Source organism: Choloepus didactylus, chromosome 3, assembly GCF_015220235.1.
Source record: "Choloepus didactylus isolate mChoDid1 chromosome 3, mChoDid1.pri, whole genome shotgun sequence".
In the NCBI taxonomy this organism is placed as follows: Eukaryota; Metazoa; Chordata; class Mammalia; order Pilosa; family Megalonychidae; genus Choloepus; species Choloepus didactylus.
The window spans coordinates 88572310-88590643 of record NC_051309.1 but is presented as its reverse complement, the minus strand read 5'-3'; the positions used below and the strand labels follow the sequence as shown (position 1 = coordinate 88590643).

The following is an 18334-nucleotide window of genomic DNA, read 5'->3' as shown; positions in this document are numbered from 1 at the left end:
CTCTCCAACCATACATATATTGTACGGTCCTTCTTCAGATGTCTCTGAAATCATGATGATGATGATGAGAATAAGAATGCTCAAGGCTGCAAAGAAATGACTGGATGACTGTAAGTGCATGGGCATTGGGTAGTAATGATAGGCTACTCTTGTCCTTCTGATTATGCATCAGAAAGATCATCAGTTTCGGAAGACCTAGGCTGACTGGCTGGCCATCTTGAAGATGTTGGTTGGAAAGATGAGGACGATGGTTGGACATCAGAAGTGGAGGATGTTGAGGGTTGTGGATCCTCAAAGTGGAACGTTTTCCTACCCTTTTGAAGAACATCATGGTTGGAAGCTGCTGTTTTTGTCTCTTCAGTGCATCAAAGACTTGCTGCCGAGGCTGCATTCCTTCAGTTATTCCCCTGGTGACTTTAATTGTACATTCCGTCTGTTCCTGTTTACTAAAGCTGCCATTATGCAAAATACCAGAAATGGATTGACTTTTATAAAAGGGATTTATTAGGTCTCAAATTTACAGTTCTAAGGCTATAAAAGTGTCCAAGCTAAGACATCAGCAAGATGCCTGAAGAAAGGCCAATAGCGTCCAGGACACCCCTGTCAGCTGGGAAGGCATGTGGCTGGTGTGTTCTGGACCTTTGCTCCCAGATTCTGGTTTCACAATGGCTTTCTCCAAAATGTCTCCAGGCTTCTGTCTCTCTTAGCTTCTCTCTCAACTCCTGTCCATCCATGCTTGTTCTCCTATGGTATTTTAAGAGTCTGGGGTCCTCTCTTAGCTTCTACAGGGCAAACTCTGGGCTTCATCTCTTAGCTTAGCATCTCCAAACGTCCTTCTGTCTGCATCTCCCAGTGGCTCCAAGCATCTGGGTCTGTCTGTGTCAGCAATTAGCTTCTCCCAGAGGCAAACTCTGGATTATATATCTTAGCGTCTCTTCAAAATGTTTCACTCAGCTTCTCTTAAAGGACTCCAGTGATGTAATCAAGACCCACCCTAATGGTTTTCTTTTCCTGAGAGTCTGAGAACTCATATTTGTTGACCAAAGTTTGATTCATTTAATCATTCAACACATATTTAATGAGTGCCTGCTGTGTGTGAGGCCTTCTGCTAGACTTGGGAGAGTCTGGCTTTCTGCCAGACTTGGCCAATGCAACAGTATCTCCATGTCACATTCTGGGTTTCCCCAGAAGCAGATATTACATTGTAGGAATTTACTGGAGTGGATTCTTGGGATCAACATCTGGGGAGGAAAGGAAGGAAGCAGGACTAGGTAGAGGAAGAAGTTGGACTGTGGTCAATCTCAATGGAGGCATCAGCTACCCACATAGAGAGCACTGAAGCTGGGATGACCCTTTAGAGTGTCCCTGAGTTGAGACAGTGGGACCATGTCTTTACACACCTTATCACTGGATGCAATCATTGGAAAAGGGGTACAACCTTGGGCAAGGTAGTTCTCTCCAGCAGAGGCTGCCCTCGCAGAAACTGGGAGAATAAGTCCTTCAATACTGAGAGGGATCTAGTTGGCACATTACGGTGTCCACTACAGTCTAATGGGTTACTTTCAGTTACTTTACAGAAAATGTTGATACAAATTAATTGAGCAGTAGACGATCCCTTATGTCCCAGAATAAGACATCCAGAGATAGACCAACTCCAGGATTGATTAGTTCAGTGGCCCAACAACATATCCAAGGACCTTTCCATCTTTCTGTTCTGCCAACCTAAGGAGCCAGCTTTCTTCCCATCACCATCACAAGATGAGTGTAGCAGGTCTGGATGTCACAGTGGAAAAAGAGAGGTCATCTCTGCCTGTGCACTCTTTCTGTTGTTAAGGAAAATCTTTTCTCAGTGGACTTCCCTCATATCTTATTGGTCACTATTGTGTCACATGCTCATTCCTATATTAATTACCAGCAAAGTGAATATGATCACCATGATTGCCTTAAACCAACCAGGACCCAGGCCCTGGGTGGGGTCCATGTTGCCTGAAGATCATGGCTGCAGGGAGGAAGGTTGGATACCTGAGTGAAATCACGGCATTCCAGCAAGCAAGAATAAAGGAGGGTGGATTATAGGGAGGCAATCATCAATGTTTGCAATGGAGAGGTTTTAAAAATATCAATGCCCAGACCTCACCACCAATCTGATTCAATTGGTCTGCAGTTGAGTAACCAACACCGGCAATTTTTAAATGCTCCTCAGTTCATTCTAATGTTCATTCAGGGTTGAGACCAGTGATAGAGTGGGTGAGACTGCCCATTAAGCCAGCAAGGAGGAATACTCAGAGGAGAGAAGTACAGGAAACGCTGTGCAGGGGCTCTTGCATGGTCCAAGGAGGTCAGGGAAGGCCCCCAAGAGGAAGTGATGTTTAAACTGATACTTGGAAGAGTCACGTTAGCCAAAGCTGGGGAAGAAGGTCATAGGCAGAGGGGACAGAGCAAATGTGGTGCAAGTGAGGAAGTTTGGTATAGCAAGAGGGTACAAAGTGTTCACTTCTGAGCTTGAGGTGACAGTCTTTCTCAAATATTTGTGATGGGGCAGGGGCTAGATTAGACATTCCCACCCAGAATCCTCATAAGTTGGTCTCCCCCCATGACCTTCTCTTGGTAGCTTGTGTGAGCAACGTGTTCTACTTAGAGTACACAATCCAGCTTTTTTTTTTTTTTAATCTTCATTTTATTGAGATATATTCACATACCACACAGTCCTACAAAACAAATCGTACATTCGATTGTTCACAGTACCATTACACAGTTGTACATTCATCACCTAAATCAATCCCTGACACCTTCGTTAGCACACACACAAAAATAACAAGAATAATAATTAAAGTGAAAAAGAGCAATTGAAGTAAAAAAGAACACTGGGTACCTTTGTCTGTTTGTTTGTTTCCTTCCCCTATTTTTCTACTCATCCATCCATAAACTAGACAAAGGGGAGTGTGGTCCTTATGACTTTCCCAATCCCATTGTCACCCCTGATAAGCTACATTTTTATACAATTGTCTTCCAGATTCATGGGTTCTGGGTTGTAGTTTGATAGTTTCAGGTATCCACCACCAGCTACCCCAATTCTTTAGAACCGCAATCCAGCTTTAAGAGTTAGGTTTGACGTCTAGCTATGTTTTGTACAACCAGTGTGGTCTTGGGGAAAGTCCCATGACCTCTCTGGACCTTGGTTTTCACTTCTGCAAAGGAGAGGTTATAAAAGCCACCTCATGGAGGTATTGTAAAAATCAAAGGAGAAAATATAAGTGAGTGGCATTCATTAATATGCTCTTGAGTTCCAAATTTCTCATCACCTCCTCTCTAGCACACCTCTGAACTCCAGCTGTCTACTTGCCATCTCTGCTTGAATATCTAGTGTTCATCTCAAAACTAAAAAGCCTAGACTGAGCTCTGCATATGCCCCTCTAAAACAGCTCCTCTCCATTCTTCCTCATATCAACTGATGGCATCTTTCCATGGTGTCACCCTTGACTTCTCCCTTTCTCTCCAACACCCAGTCTGTTAAATTCTGTCACTCTTCTTTCAAAATATCTATAGAGTTTGACCACTTCTCACTGACCCCCCCATCAACCACTCTCCTAATTCCAGCTACCATCCTCTCTTTGCCTTGATCACTGAGGCAGCTTCCTGGCTGGGCTGCCTGCTCCAGCCCTCCCCTGCAGTCCATGTCAACACAACACTCAGAGTGATCCTGTTAAGATGTGAGTCAGATCATGTGGCTCCTTTGCTCAAAACCTGCCAGCAGTTCCACCTTACTCAGTAATGTCAAGACCCTCTGTGACTTGGTCCACCATTATTCCTACCACCTCATCTTCTACAGCTCTCCCCCTTGTTCATTCTGCTTTAGCCCCAACTCTCTTGCTCTACCCTGAATGTGGCAGGCCCCACCCTGCCTCAGGGCCTTTGCACCTGGTTTCCTCTGCTCCCAGTTAGCCCTACAGCTAACTAGTCACTTCCTTAAGTCTTTACTCAAAAACCACAGTCCCAGTAAGGCTTTCCCCAGATACCCTATTTAAAATTTCAGCATCTGCTCCTGACATTTCTTTTTTTTTTTTTTAATTCAGTTTTATCACGATACAGTCACACACCATACAGTCATCCATGGTGCACAATCACCTGTTCACAGCACTACCACACAGCCATGTATCCATACCCCTAATATACCCCTGAACACCTTCCCCACACCAGAAAGAATCAGAACAAGAACAAAAAACAAAAATAAAAAAGAACACCCAAATCATCCCCTCCATCCCACCCCACTCTTCATCCAGTTTCTGTCCCCATTTATCCACTCATCCACCCATACACAGGACAAAGGGAGCGTGACCCACAAGGCCCTCACAATCACACTGCCACCCCCTGTAATCCACACTGCCACACACTCATCTTCAAGAGTCAAGGCCACTGGGCCGGAGCTTGGTAGTTTCAGGTATTCACCTCCAGCTATTCGAACACATCAAAACCCAAAAAGTGTTATCCATATAGTACATAAGAATGTCCACCAGAGTGACCTCTCGACTCCATTTGAATTCTCTCAGTCACTGAAACTTTATTTCCTTTCATTTCACATCCCCCTTTTGGTCAAGAAGATGTTCTCAATCCCGCAATGCCAGGTCCAGATTCATCCCCGGGAGTCACACCCTGCAGTGCCAAGAAGATTTACACCCCTGGGAGGCCCCTGATATTTCTTAGCCCTTTCTCTGCTTTATTTTTTTCTTCTTAGTGTTTACCACTAACATGTTTTATATTTTGCTTATTTATATTGTTTATTGTCTGTCTTTCCCACCTGAATATATAAGCTCCACAAGGGCAGGATTTTTTGTCTGTTTCACTCACTTTATATCTTCAGTGCTAGAATTGTACCTGGCACCTAGTAGGCACTCAGTAAATGTGTTAGTATCCACATTTTACAGAAGAGAAACCTGAGGCTCGGTGAGATTAAATAATTTACTCAAGATCACACAGCTGGGAGATGCAGAGCTGGGTAGTTCAATGTTCTGTGATGTTTTACAAATAAAAAACCAATTTAACAAGAAACCGAGTGCGACATCAGCGGCCCCTCTCCAGCCCTCCTCTCTACCACCAGCTGAAAAAGGGGAGCCTTAAATGAGGGCGGCTTATGCATTGAGAGGGTAATAGCAAAAGAGGAGGGCTCCATGGAATTGCTCTGGGGACTCCTGGCCCGGGCGTTCAGACTTGAGTGTTATTAGGCAAGAAGCCGGGCACCCTCTCAGCGCCTGTTCAGAGGAGGAAGGCCAGTGACTGATTAAATGGAGACCAGCTGCTCCGGGCTCTGGTGCACAGGAGGGAGGCGTCTGCAGCCAGGTGGGAAAGATTTGCTGAGTCCGTCTGAAATGGTTGGGAGAATTTTTAGAAGGTGATCAGCATCAGGACCCACCTCATTGGCAATCCCGCCCAGACTCGCCATGGGCCCCCTAGAAGTTCCTTCCTCTTTCATCTGTTCTGAACACACAAAGAAGAATCCTAGCAGATTGCCAGGAAGAACAATCGAGAGCAACCCTGTGATTAGATCTGCTAAAGCTTTGTTGAAGTGACAGTGATTTTTTTTAAGAGCATCTTTTTTTAATGCAATTTTATTGAGATGTAATGACATACCAGATAATCATCCAAAGTGTACAATCAGTGGTTCACATCATTATCATTTACTTGTGCCTTTATCACCACAATTTTTGAACATTTTCATTACTCTGAAAAAAAAAATAAATAAAACAGAACACCCAAAATATCCCATACCCCTTTTCCCTCCCCCATTGTTTATTTTTTGTCTTAGTTTCTTACTCATCTGTCCATATAGTGGATAAAGGGAGTGTCAGTCACAGTGTTCCCACAATCACACAGTTACACCATACAACCTACATAGTTATACAGTCGTCTTTGAGAATCAAGGATACTGGATTACAGTTCAACAGTTCCAGGCATTTCCCTCTAGCTATTCCAATACACTACAAACTAAAAAAGGATATCTGCATAATGCATAAGAATAATTTCCAGAATGTCCTCTTGACTCCATTTGAATTCTCTCAGCCACTGAAACTTTGTTTCATTTCTCAATCCCATGATGCCAGGTCCAGAAAAGCATCTTTTTTTTGAGGAAGAGGAAGTTTGGGTGGTGGCTGTGTTAGGAGGTGAAGCCAAAGCCTCTTTCTCCTCCCACATGGAAGCCACATTGCTGATTTTCTCCCTCCCAATGGACCTGCCCCCAAGATGGGAAAGGCAGAGTCCAGAACCAGAGCCAAGGCCCAACCAGAGCCAAGGTCCTACCAGAGCCAAGGCCAGCTGGTGCCTTAAACGGTTCAGAGGGAGGGGGCAGGCATAGGGCGTGAGTGGGAGCTGAACCCTGCAGGCCTCACTCAAGCCAGAGAAGCCAGAGGGTTCCCTAGTGTTGGCATTAGAAAGCAGGGAGCCGGAGCCAAGGCCTACCCCTGGGCGAGCCAACATGGCAATTTGCTCAGCCTTGGGTTCCTCCTTGCCCAAGTGCATCTGTCCACAGTGGGCCGTGAGGATTGAGTGAAAGAAGGTCTGTGGCATGCTAAACCATTGTCCACACAGAGCGAGCACTCAGTACCTGCATGTTCTTTCTCCCTCCTTTTCAGGAGGGCAAGGTGATGGCTCAGAACAGGACTATGAGAGGCTCTTCTCAGAGACACTGACTTCTGACCCAGAAAATAGAGGACGGGGAAGGAGCTGCTTAAATTGCAAAAGACCTTCTGTTGGCAGAGTCCGGCTGCTGGCTTTCCTCCTCCGAGACGCAGATCAGAAGCGGCAGCAGAGGACCCTTGGCACTGGGAACTCCTTCCATTTCCCCTTCAGTGCCTGCTGACTCTTTGTCCTTGTTCTCAGGGTCCTCAGCCAGTGCCATGAGGTTCTTTACCTCCCACCCCCCAGCTGCTGTCCCTTGCTGGGAATTGCCTCACCCAAGGGTTTGCCCTTCCCGGGAGCACCCTGAGACCAAAGGATGATGTGGGGATATCTTTCAATTTGGGACAACTCTGAAGGTCTACCCAGCTCCAGAGCTCCCCATAAGATCAGCTGAAACTCGTTGTGGGTGAGCTTCTCTCTCGCCCCATCCAGCTTTCCTCTCTTCCTTACAGGTATCTCTGGAAAGCACTCCCCAAAAGCCTTCCACACACAACTCTAGGGAGCCCAGCCCTGACAACCAGTCCCTTAGTCATCTGTTGCCCTTGCCTCTCCAACCACAGCTGCCCATCTGACCTCCCAAGCTACATCTTTCCACTAAAATGCACCGTCCTATATCCCAATGATTGGAAAATGGGTGCCTATAGGTTAATACGTGGCCTAATAAAATAACTATCATTATGGGAAGTGACACATACATGCAGCTAGTGATTCACAAAGCACATTTGCATGAATGATTTCCTTGTGAGGCAGAAAAGCATGATAGTCTCTGAAGTGATTCGTCCTGGATTTGAATCTTGGTCCTACCACCTATTAGTCTTGTGACCTTGGGCCAGCTACATAACATTCCTGTTGCTCAATTTAATTTCCCCATCTGTAAAATGGGGATAAGAACTGTCCCTTCCTCACAGAGTTGTTGGTAGAATTGAGTCAATGCAATAAAGCTCCCAGAATGGTCCTAACACAGACGAAGTACAAAGTGTGTGTTAGCTGTTCGTACTTTATTCTTCCAACAACCTCTGAGGCTCTTAAAATGATTGTGCCCTCCCTCTTACTCTCTTGGCCCACCTTTCACTCCTGCTGTAGCCACTGTGTCTTTTACTCCCTGCTCTGGGCTTTTCTGCCACCTCCACCTGAGATGCCTGCAGAACCCACTAAGCCATTCTGACTCGAGCATGCCTGGATGTGTCATCCCTTGCATTGACCAATGGGGAATGGGAGCCAGTGGATAAATACTCCCTTGCTTTCCTTGAGGTATATTTGAGCTCATCAAGATCCAAGTTCAGCAGTAGCCAGCCTGATATCACCCACCTGGCTTGGGTGAACACTTCCCCTGTTCACTCTTCCTAGTTTCCCACTTGTTACTTGAGATCACTTCCCCAAGTAAATTACTCACACACAAGCCCTTGCCTCATGCTCTGCTTTGGGGCAGCCATCTAATTATGCACATGAGGGGGAAAGAATAGTGAGAGTCTTCTTCAACATCCATTATCAGATCTGAATTCAAGTCAGAGTCTTCCACCTCCTGAATCAAATGCCCTCACATTGTGGCACCTGCCAGCTGATAAGCATGCATTTTCAGAGGCCTTCCAGAAGCTTGATTTGCCAGTGGGAGGCTAAGGGGAAAGTATCTATGAATAGATAGCTTCAGACACTTTCCTACACCAGTCCCTCTTCTGTCCCTGCATAGAGCCAGTCCTGCCTGGCAGTGATTCCAGTTGACTGAAGCCAGGGCAGAGCTGCCTCTCATTTGCCTTCATATCACCAGCACTAAGGTTGGGGTCTGGCATATAGTTAATGCTCAGTAAATGCTTGCCGATTACAAAGATCTAGAAACCAAACTATTGAGAGTTTGTTTTTAATGATTACTTTTTGAATGGCCATGCCTTTGTCTATACTTATTCATTATTTTAAAAGCTGGCTTGGAATGTCATCTCTGATGGATGAGAACATTTTGTATGTTTGTTTGCCTTTTCTACTAATACAGAATCATGTACCTGACAATTATTCAAGAAATACTCATTGATTGACTGATGAAAGAAATCTCCAGGAGGTGTCTCAGACTGATGGCTAGCAGGACACACGTAGCTTGAGCAGCACAATGCTGACTATTTTATATCAAATTCCTCCACATCATGCCACAGGCCCTACCACATCCTGATACATTCAGCCTATCCCAATTCTCAAATCTGTGTTACCTGCCTTGCCCCTTGTTTGGATTTGTGATCCCTGCAGAGTGACACATTGCTGGGTATTCTTTATGTAGAAAGAATCGAAGGAGCTGAGTAGCACGACTCCTTCCTTGGGCTTTCTTTCCTGCCTCATCCTGTCACTTGCTCGTCTTGTCCCCACTTCCGTCCCAGGTGCGCACTGATGACACGCTGTCCCACCTTACAGGTACTATAAGATCAGCGTGGTGCTCATGTGCTTCGTGATGCCCACGCTGGTGCCCTGGTACGTCTGGGGAGAAAGCCTGTGGAATTCCTACTTCCTGGCCTCCATCCTGCGCTACACCATCTCCCTCAACATCACCTGGCTGGTCAACAGTGCTGCCCACATGTACGGAAACCGGCCCTACAATAAGAACATCAGCCCTCGGCAGAACCCGCTCGTCACGCTGGGGGCCATTGGTAAACAGGGGTGCGGGGAAGCATCGGGGAGAGGAGCAGCTCGGATTATCCTGGCTTCCGAATGGGTTTGTGAAATCTATGAAAAGAGGCAGTAGAATGGAGTGGAGGGGAGCGAACTTGGGCTTTGGAGTTAGAATCCTGGCTCTAGGACAAATCACTTAATCTCTCTGATTCACCATTTTCTTATCTGTGAAATAGGGCTAGCAATACCTACTTCATGGGGGTGTTGTGGGTTTAAGTAAGATACTATGTGTAAACCACTTGGGACAGTGCCTAACATAATAGGTGATAAATAATTAGTCACTATTATTTTTACTGCAAAAGTTTAAAGGAGAAGCAACAGTTGACTTTTTTCTCTCTCTTTTTTATTAAAAAGTTATAGGTTTACATATGTCAGAAAATGAGAGATTGTAACAATTGAATGGCTTTGAGCAAGTTCCTGGCTTACTCATGAAAATAATTGTACACTTAATAAGAAATATAAAGCACCTTCATTCACCACAATTTACAATGCCATATTATCACAGTAAAGTAGAAAATTGACTCAAGCGTCCCAACTCTATAGACTTTCTGATCAAACAGGTATTTGACATATTTGAGCTGAGAGTGTAAAGCCATTTGCTTTGTTGTGTTTTTGCTTGGATTTTCCCAGCCGTCTCAGTTCCTGATTCCACATTGTTATTGTGTGGCTCAGATAATCCCTGGTCACAAAAATACCCTGGGGAATGACTGCCCTGGTGTCCAGGTTGTGAGTGTGGTCAGTCACTCCACATGCTGTCTTTCCGTGATGAGAGATTTCCTTTTCAAGTTTTATATTCTCCAAATACAAAATACTATCATCAATAAAAGTCAAAATAACCAAAGCAAAAAAAAAAAAGAGTTATGGGTTTATAGGAGAATCATGCAAAAAATAGAGTTCCCATATGCCACCCCCACCCCCAATTGTTAACACCTTGCATTAGTGTGGTAACTTTGTTACAGCTGATGAAAGACTATCATTGTAATTGTACTCTTAACTATAATCTATGGTTTACCTTAGGCTTCCCTGTAACAGGTGACTTGTCTTTCTTTGGCAGATCTTTTAAAAATAGGCTTTCAGACAGAGAGATGGGAAAAAACAGGACCTTGGCATCATAGAGTACAATAGAATTGTCAGGAGTGAGGCCTCTGAAGTCACACTGGTTTGGCTGAATTCCAGTTCCCCCACTTACCCTCTGGGCAAGTTATCTGACTTCTCTAACCTCATCTCCTCATCTATAAAATGGGGATAATAGCACTTACTGCCTCCCAGGGTAATTGGAAGGCTAAATGAGTTAATAGACAGTATTTGAAGCAGTGCTTAGTATAAAATAAGCCTTTGATGATGTCACTTTTGTTACTAGCCATATGGTCTTGGCAACTTATTTGTCCCTTCTGTGCATTTATGTCCTCACTTTTAAAATGGGGATAATCACAGCAGTTATCCCAGAGGTGTGAGGATAATAGGAGTTAATACCTGTTAACGCACTTAGAGCTGTGGCTGGCACATAGTAAGTGATTAATAAATGTTAGCTGTAGCTTTATAGAAGAAACTCAGGCTTCTTGGTAAGTTAGCCTCAAGCACAGAGATCCATCCCAGGAAGGGTAGCTTCTCCTGTTACTCAATGATGCGTTTCTGCCACCACTTCATTAGATAAACACCAAAAATTAGCTGTAGAATCACTGGATAAACAGGGAGAATACCGCATTGGAGAATGGGAGGAGTAGTTCCTGATTCCTCTATCCTTCAGGTACTAGGGGACAATGAAGATGGGAGCCAAATCCATTCTTGGTACTGAGAACAGACAGGAGTGGGGGCAAGAGGGGCTGTCACCTTCTTATGTAGGGATGGGTGGGCCAGGAAACCCAAGGGATGGGACCGTGACCCAGGCCCTGAAGAGCTGGGTATTGGTTTAAAGTCTTTGCAGGTCAACACTGGGCTTCCAGTCGGTTTGCTTCACAAAGGTCCTTGCAAGGCTCTCATAACACCCAGCTGTGCAGTAGGGTGGGTAGTGTATACATAGTTCTTAGAACAGTGCCTGTTTTAGAAAATAGGGGGATAGAACTTCTCTATATTGTATTTAAGTCCAGGAAAAAATATTTAAAATGATGGGGATGGAGGGGCAGGGTAAGGAAGACCTAAACTAAAAAGAAAATTGCAGACCTCAGATCCATCCACTGGATGTACTCATTGTAGAGCAGAAGCCTTCAAGTGTGGTCTGTAGGAGAACTGTAAGATGAACAATAGCCAGGTAAGAAGTAAAGGAGGAGCCTGAAACTTCCTCAAGCAGTTAAACATAGAGTTACCATATGATCCAACAATTCTACTCCTAGGCATACCAAGAGAAGTGAAAACATATGTCCACACAAAAACTTGTAGATAAATGTTCATAGCAGCACTATTCCTAATAGCCAAAAAGTGAAAACAACCCAAAGGTCCATCAACTGATGAATGGGTAAATAAAATGTAGTATATATATCCATATAATGAAATACTATTCAGCAATAAAATGGAATGAAGTGCTGATACATGCTTTTTATGACATGCATCAACCTTGAAAACGTTATGCTAAGTGAAAGAATCCAGCAAAAAAAAAGACTATATATATTGTATGATTCCATTTATATGAAATGTCCAGAGTGGGCAGATCTGTAGAGACAGAAAATAGATCGGTGGTTGCCTAGGGCTGCAGATTGCCCAGGGCTGCCTGGGACTGGAGGTCAAGGTAGGGAGTTGGAGGTTAAAACTAAGGGGTGGGGGGTTTCTTTTCTTTGGGGGGTAATAAAAATTTTCTAAGGTTGATTGTGGTGATGGATGAACAACTGTAAATATACCCAAAGTAATTTAATTGTATACTTTAAATGGGCGAATGGTATGGTATGTGAATTACGTCTCAATAAAATGGTTTTTAAAAAATCAAATGATTTTTAAAGGCCTCTCATGAAGATACCTAAAATTAAAAAAGAAAAAGAAAAAGAAGTAAGGGAGGAAAAGCTACTTACTGGGAAGGGTAGAATAATATATGGGTAGATTTGGGGGTATTTAAAGATCCAACTCCTTAATTTACTTATCCATCTGGACAATTCTCATTTATCTCTTCTAAGCTCTCCCAAGAAGTCTTCCTTTAATCACTCTAGACCACAGGGATTATTTCCTTCTATGAACATACATCAAAATGATAATCTGTTGTCCACCATTTAGCATTTAGATTAAGAAGTACAGCTCTGAAGTCATGGTGTCATTTCTACGATTCATACAAGAAAATTCATCTCTATTTATATTTTGCTTGTCTAGCCAAGTCTTTGCTCCACTGAATCCTCCACAGATCTTGGCATAGTATCTTACACTCAATAAATGGATGATTAAAAAAAAAATTTGTCCAGCGAGGTGGTGATTGAATTGTTCAAATGACTCCTTTGTCTTCCAGGTGAAGGCTTCCACAATTACCATCACACCTTTCCCTTTGATTACTCAGCGAGTGAATTTGGCTTAAATTTCAACCCGACCACCTGGTTCATTGACTTCATGTGCTGTCTGGGGCTGGCCACTGACCGCAAACGGGCAACCAAGCCGATGATCGAGGCCCGGAAAGCAAGGACTGGAGATGGTAGTGCTTGAACGTATCTGACGTTGACTTCTCGGCCCATTGCTTTTGTTAGTGTAGTTTTCTTGTTCATTGGATTGTGGGAGGGGTAAGAAAGCGGGATGGGGGCAGAATCTATGTGGTTTGGGAGTTTTTTGTCTGTTTGTCTCAAACTAATGTCAAAATACAGTATCAATGAACAATTTTTTAATAAGTCGGTGTAACTATGATTTAACATTAGGGTGTGGACATGTAGTTTAATCGCTGTAGCTACGATATGTCAAACATACATTGTCACATGCTTGTACGTGATGTTAACCCTGACAGGATGAAGGAATTTAATATTCTTTCAGTTGGTTCAGGAAAGCATTTGTTTTACTTTCTACCAATTAATCCAGCATTGCTTTTAAACACAATATCTGAAGGAGCTGAGAGGCAGGGTAGAAGACAAAAGAGAGGATCTAAGTATTAACTAAAGAGGGTTTCTATTTTGTAATTATTGTGCATGTGTTTTTCAAGTAAAAGAAATGAAAACTTTTTAAAAATAAGAATATAGGATATGGCTCTATTTTTTTTTTTTTTTTTTTTTTTTTGCCCTGTTTATAGCTTGTTAATGCTCCACTGTTTTTTGCTTCAAAGACGATTTGTTCACTGCCCAGCTAGTTTTGTGTCCCGAGCTGTATGCCAAGCTGGCCCTATAAATCAAAGCCTGTTTAGGTGTTTGATTTTATTCTCTTTACTATTGTCATTTTAAAGGTGTATAACTCAAAATGTGCCTGACATTAAATTAAGCTCAAATTAAGCTCTCATTTAAATGTTTAGACATCCAATTTATATTCTAATTGATCCCAACCACTGATGCATGTACTTTAGCTACTTCTGCTAAATAAGCATATTAATTTTCCACACCAGGCCATCAGGTCTTAATAACTGACAGTTATCTAGAACTCAGTGTCTACTAATGTTTCACCTGCATGCAGCCTTCATTGATTTTGCAGCAAATGTAAAGTGACCATTATGTAGCTTTTGGATTAAAAAAAAATTTGTGTGTTAAGTTGCCTTGTAAAGAGCATGTTGAATTAATGGGATGCCATGCCCTTTGTGTTAGATGTTAGAGCAAAAGAAAGGCCTTATAGTGTTGGCACTGGAGCACTTCGAAAATAGATCTTTTCAGGAATGATGTAGGACTTAAAACTAAAATTTAAAATTTTTGGAAAAGAAATGACGCTAATAGGAAATTGTCACAATGAAGTTCTTCATCCAGCAGGTGTTTAACAGTGTTATTTTGCCATTAATAATGTGTATACTCAGAGTGATTTACAATAAATGATTATGAATTCATTGGTGTTCTTGTTCAGATACTTAAATATATGAAGAAAGTTGTCTTAAGGGTGTTTGATGCTTGATGTCGACCATATGATTCACATTTGATTTGGACTCTGGGCTAGCAACAGTCCCTGAGACCTGGCGTCTCCAGCCCACCTACCCTAAGTATAACCAAAAGGGAAGCCTGCAAGTGTTGTCTGGAATGCAGATTGCCTAGTGCTATTAATCCCCATTTATCACTCACCAATACTCTCACTTGCACTGCCCCCAGCTATTAAATGGGAACCTCTACTCCTACCACCTGTTGCCTGAGAAAGCACAGACACCTCCCTCCCCCAAGGCCCACCTGGCCCAGTGAGGACCAGAGGTAGAGAAGATGGACTCAGGTTCTGCCACCAGTCCTGCTTCTCTCAGCTTTGCCTCTGTGATAACGAAGTCCCTGCCCATCTATTGCCGTGAAGCAGCTATGTCCCTGCTGTCAGAAGTGGACTCTTACGTAGCCTGCCTTTGAGCAGGCTTGCAGCCATTGGTGAATGCCTGTCCGGATTGCTCATAAAGACCCTCTATTAGTTTCCTAGGGCTTCTGTACAAAAGTACCAAAATAGATGGCTCAAAACGACATGCATTTGTTTTCTTACAGTTCTGGAAGTCTAGAAGTCTGAAATCAAGGTGCTGGCAAGGCCATGCTCCATTTGAAGCCTCTCAGGAAAAATCTTTCCTTGCCTCTTCTAGCTTCTGGTGGCGCTTGGCAATCCTTGGTGTTCCTTGGCTTGTAGCTGCATCATCCAGCCTCTGTCTTTGTTGCCACATGGAGATCCCCCTGTGTGTCTCTGTGTTTGTATCCAAATTTCCCTCTTCTTATAAGGACGCCCACCTGTCATTGGATTAGGGCCCACCCTAATCCAGGTATGACCTTGTCGTAACTTGATTACATCTGCAAAGACCCTGTTTCCAAATAAGGTCCCATTCACAGGTACCAGGGGTTAGGAATTGAGCGTATCTTTTAGGGACACATAATTCAACCTACTACAGATTCCTTGCATGCAACTGTAGCATTTTTAGCTGCTTCATATTCCAGCCATATATTGCTAAAGCCTGATATATGGTGTTGATAGAGTGTAGTTGTGTTCCAAGATGAGTTTGTCTCAGTATGACCCAAAAAGGCGCTCGCTGATGGGAATGTTCATGAAAACTTTTGACCGGAAACCTTATTTGCTTGTCAATTAAGAGAAAAATTTTCACTTGGAACTATACAGAAAGAAGATATTTTCCAGCTAGTCCAAGTAAATCCAGAGCCACACCCCTGTGAACCTGAGGGCAATCTGTTTATCTGCAGCAGTACCAGTGAATGACCTAGGATTTGGAGGAAGGTGGGGTGGCTCTGGAGTCTTCCGTATTAGCGTTCCCTCAAGTCTCAGCAGCATCTAAGAGAAGAAGAGCCCTGAGAGGTTTCTCCCAAGCCTATCCAAGATGGCCCTAGACATGTTGGTGCAAATTTTGAAAGATTCACTTTAAGGCAAAGAAATGGTCTCTCCATGTCCTATTTTTAGTCTCCTCAGCCCTATAGGGTTTATTTCAGAAACACCAACCCCCTGCATCTGGGTGCACAGAGCAAAGGGGAAGCAGTTCCTACGCTGCTCATTCCAACATCGTGAGAGCTATATGGAGCTGCCCTGGGGTGGTAGGGTCAAATCAAGTATGCTTCAAGTCCTTATTTATGCCACTGGCCGTCTGGGTAACTTGAGGGAAATCAGTCTTTCTGGATCCACTTTTCTTATCTGCAAAGAGGAGATTAAACCTGTTGAAGGTTCTGTGCAGCCCTAACATTCGATGGCAGCAACAGAGACTAGAATATTCCCAACTGCAGATTTGCAACGCCTCTCGAGTTAGTGCCTGTCCTTTCTGAGACCTGAAGGACAATACTGAGAGGTCAGAGTGGAGGAACGCAGACTATGGCTGAAAGGATAGAGTGTTTTCGGTTAAATGTCCATGTGGTCTCACTCAGTCTCACAATGTAATGAAGCACTAAAAATAAATACAACTCACCATGAAAAATAATTTAATGAAAGTACTGCAAACACTGCTATGGCAAAGTGGGGTGGTGGAAATAGCCCTCAGATCTGAATTTGAAATCTAGCTCATAATCTGACTTGCTGTGTTACCTGGGGCATGTTTTAAGGCTGAACCGTAGAAAAAGGACCATTTACTAATCTACTAAGGAACAGTAACACTAATTTGCCTCAGATGAATCTAGAAGCCTTAAGAACACTGCCTGGTCTATCATAGCTCGCCAGCAGACATCCATTTAGGGAGTAGCGTGCTCCAGGCGGGAGATGGACACTAGGATGTAGTGCAAAGAGCCCCACACTGAAAGTGTGAAGGCCCAGCTTCCAGTCCTGGTTTTGCTACCAATTAGCTGAATGATCCTAACCTCTGGGAGCCTCAGTTTCCCCTTCTGCAAAGTCAGCCAAGTGCCTCAGTTCTGGTCCTTTGCTTGTCCCGCTGATCGTCTGGCAGCTTCCCTGGACCTTTGTACCTCCACTAGAGGACAAGTCTGGCCTGCAGCATCACTCACACTTACCACAGCTCATTTTTCTCCTCATCAGGAGGTGGAATAAAAGATTTGTGGAGGGAGGAGGTTAAAACTAGTGGATAAAAACGAGCTTCAGGGATTATCTGTGAAGTTCCTTTATCCATTTCACTCCTGTCCTCAATTACAGAGGAAACTAAAAGCCAGTTGTGTTCTCAGTCCTCATGTGAAAAACAAGGAAGGAAAGAAATATCCTAGCCTTTACAATCCTTTTCTTCCCCTATTTTTAGTTCAGGGTATTAGTCAAGATTCTTTCCTTTCCCTTCCTTTACGTCAAGGAAATGCTATAAATAAACTGGAAGCACCTCTCCTTGTTCTCTCTCCTTTCCCCTGTGGACTGTAGAGCCTATAGCCACCTCTATGGGAAGTGTTCCCAGTTTCTAAATTCGCAACATCAGAAGCAAAAGGAAGGAGAATCCCGGCCTCAGCACGGCTGTAACACAGCAAACCTGCTGGCCAAGAAGCTACCGTGGGCTCTGCTGTCGTCGGTTTCTTTTTCTCTTCCTTCCACCCTCCCATGATGCCCCCAAGTCTCCATTTGAAAAACCAGTCAGCCACATCCTGCCCTGACCACAGGACTAAAAGGGAAATCACCAGCTACAGCCAGCCCCAGTTAGGTAGGGATAGGAAGGCTTTGCTCCAGGAAAGAGTATCCTTCCCTGTAGCTCCCGAACTACATTTACTATGGAAAAAAGATGACTTTGCCTTCAACCACTTGTCCAAATTCCTCAGAATTCGGGATTTACCAAACACTGTTACCACCCCTCCTTCCCCTTTTTTATCCTCTAGAGTGCAATCTTTTATGTTATTGACAGAAATCTCAGAAGTTGCCTTTTTAATATAAATACCAACTGCTGAGCAGAGCCATCAACATCCCATGCTGTCTGAGGGCAAAGTGACGGGGCCCCAGTGGAGAGGGCTGCGGCTGTATTTTGCCTACCAGAGGTTGGGTAAGGCTGTGCTCACGGCGTGTGGATCACAGCACACAGGAGCTGAGTGCACAGTGCCTCCTTGCCCTGGGCGGCGTGACGGCGCCACGTGGACAGATGGGGAGGGGAGGATGAGGGCTTCGTACCAGTTGTACACACTGGTACAGGATGAACTGAGCTAACTGTGGTACTCAGTGTCTCAAAGCAAGAACGAATGTTCACTGTAGGTGATGACTTTCCAGTTCCAGCAAATGGGTTTCTCACACCTGAGGGAGAGGGATACAGGGAGACCCCTTCACCTCTTCCTGGCCCTGCAATTGCTGCCCACAAATGCAAGAACAGCTCTAAGTCAGTGTGGTTGATTGAGTTATGTACCCCAGGAAAACATGTTCTTATTCTCAATCCACATACCTGTTGGGTATGAACCCATTGTAAATAAGACCCTTTGAAGATTACTTTTTAGTTAAGGTGTGGCCCAGCTGAATGACATCTTAATCCAGATGACTGGAGGCTTTATGAAGAGGACCCAGAAGCCATGGAAGCCATAAAGGAAAGGATATTGCCAGGTAATGAGAAAGCCAAGGAACCCCA

At 44.0% G+C, this 18334-nt stretch overlaps 1 protein-coding gene across 1 annotated transcript in view; it reads left to right on the top strand.

Moving 5' to 3' along the window:
- The window catches only part of SCD5 (stearoyl-CoA desaturase 5), a 198787-nt gene extending 184548 nt beyond the window's left edge, over positions 1-14239 (top strand). Inside the window, exons 4-5 of the mRNA XM_037830107.1 lie at positions 9064-9296; positions 12743-14239. Of these exons, the coding sequence (XP_037686035.1) occupies positions 9064-9296; positions 12743-12933 (424 nt within the window). The 3' untranslated portion in view covers positions 12934-14239. The remainder of the gene's footprint in view (positions 1-9063; positions 9297-12742) is intronic.
- Positions 14240-18334: the final 4095 nt, after the last annotated feature.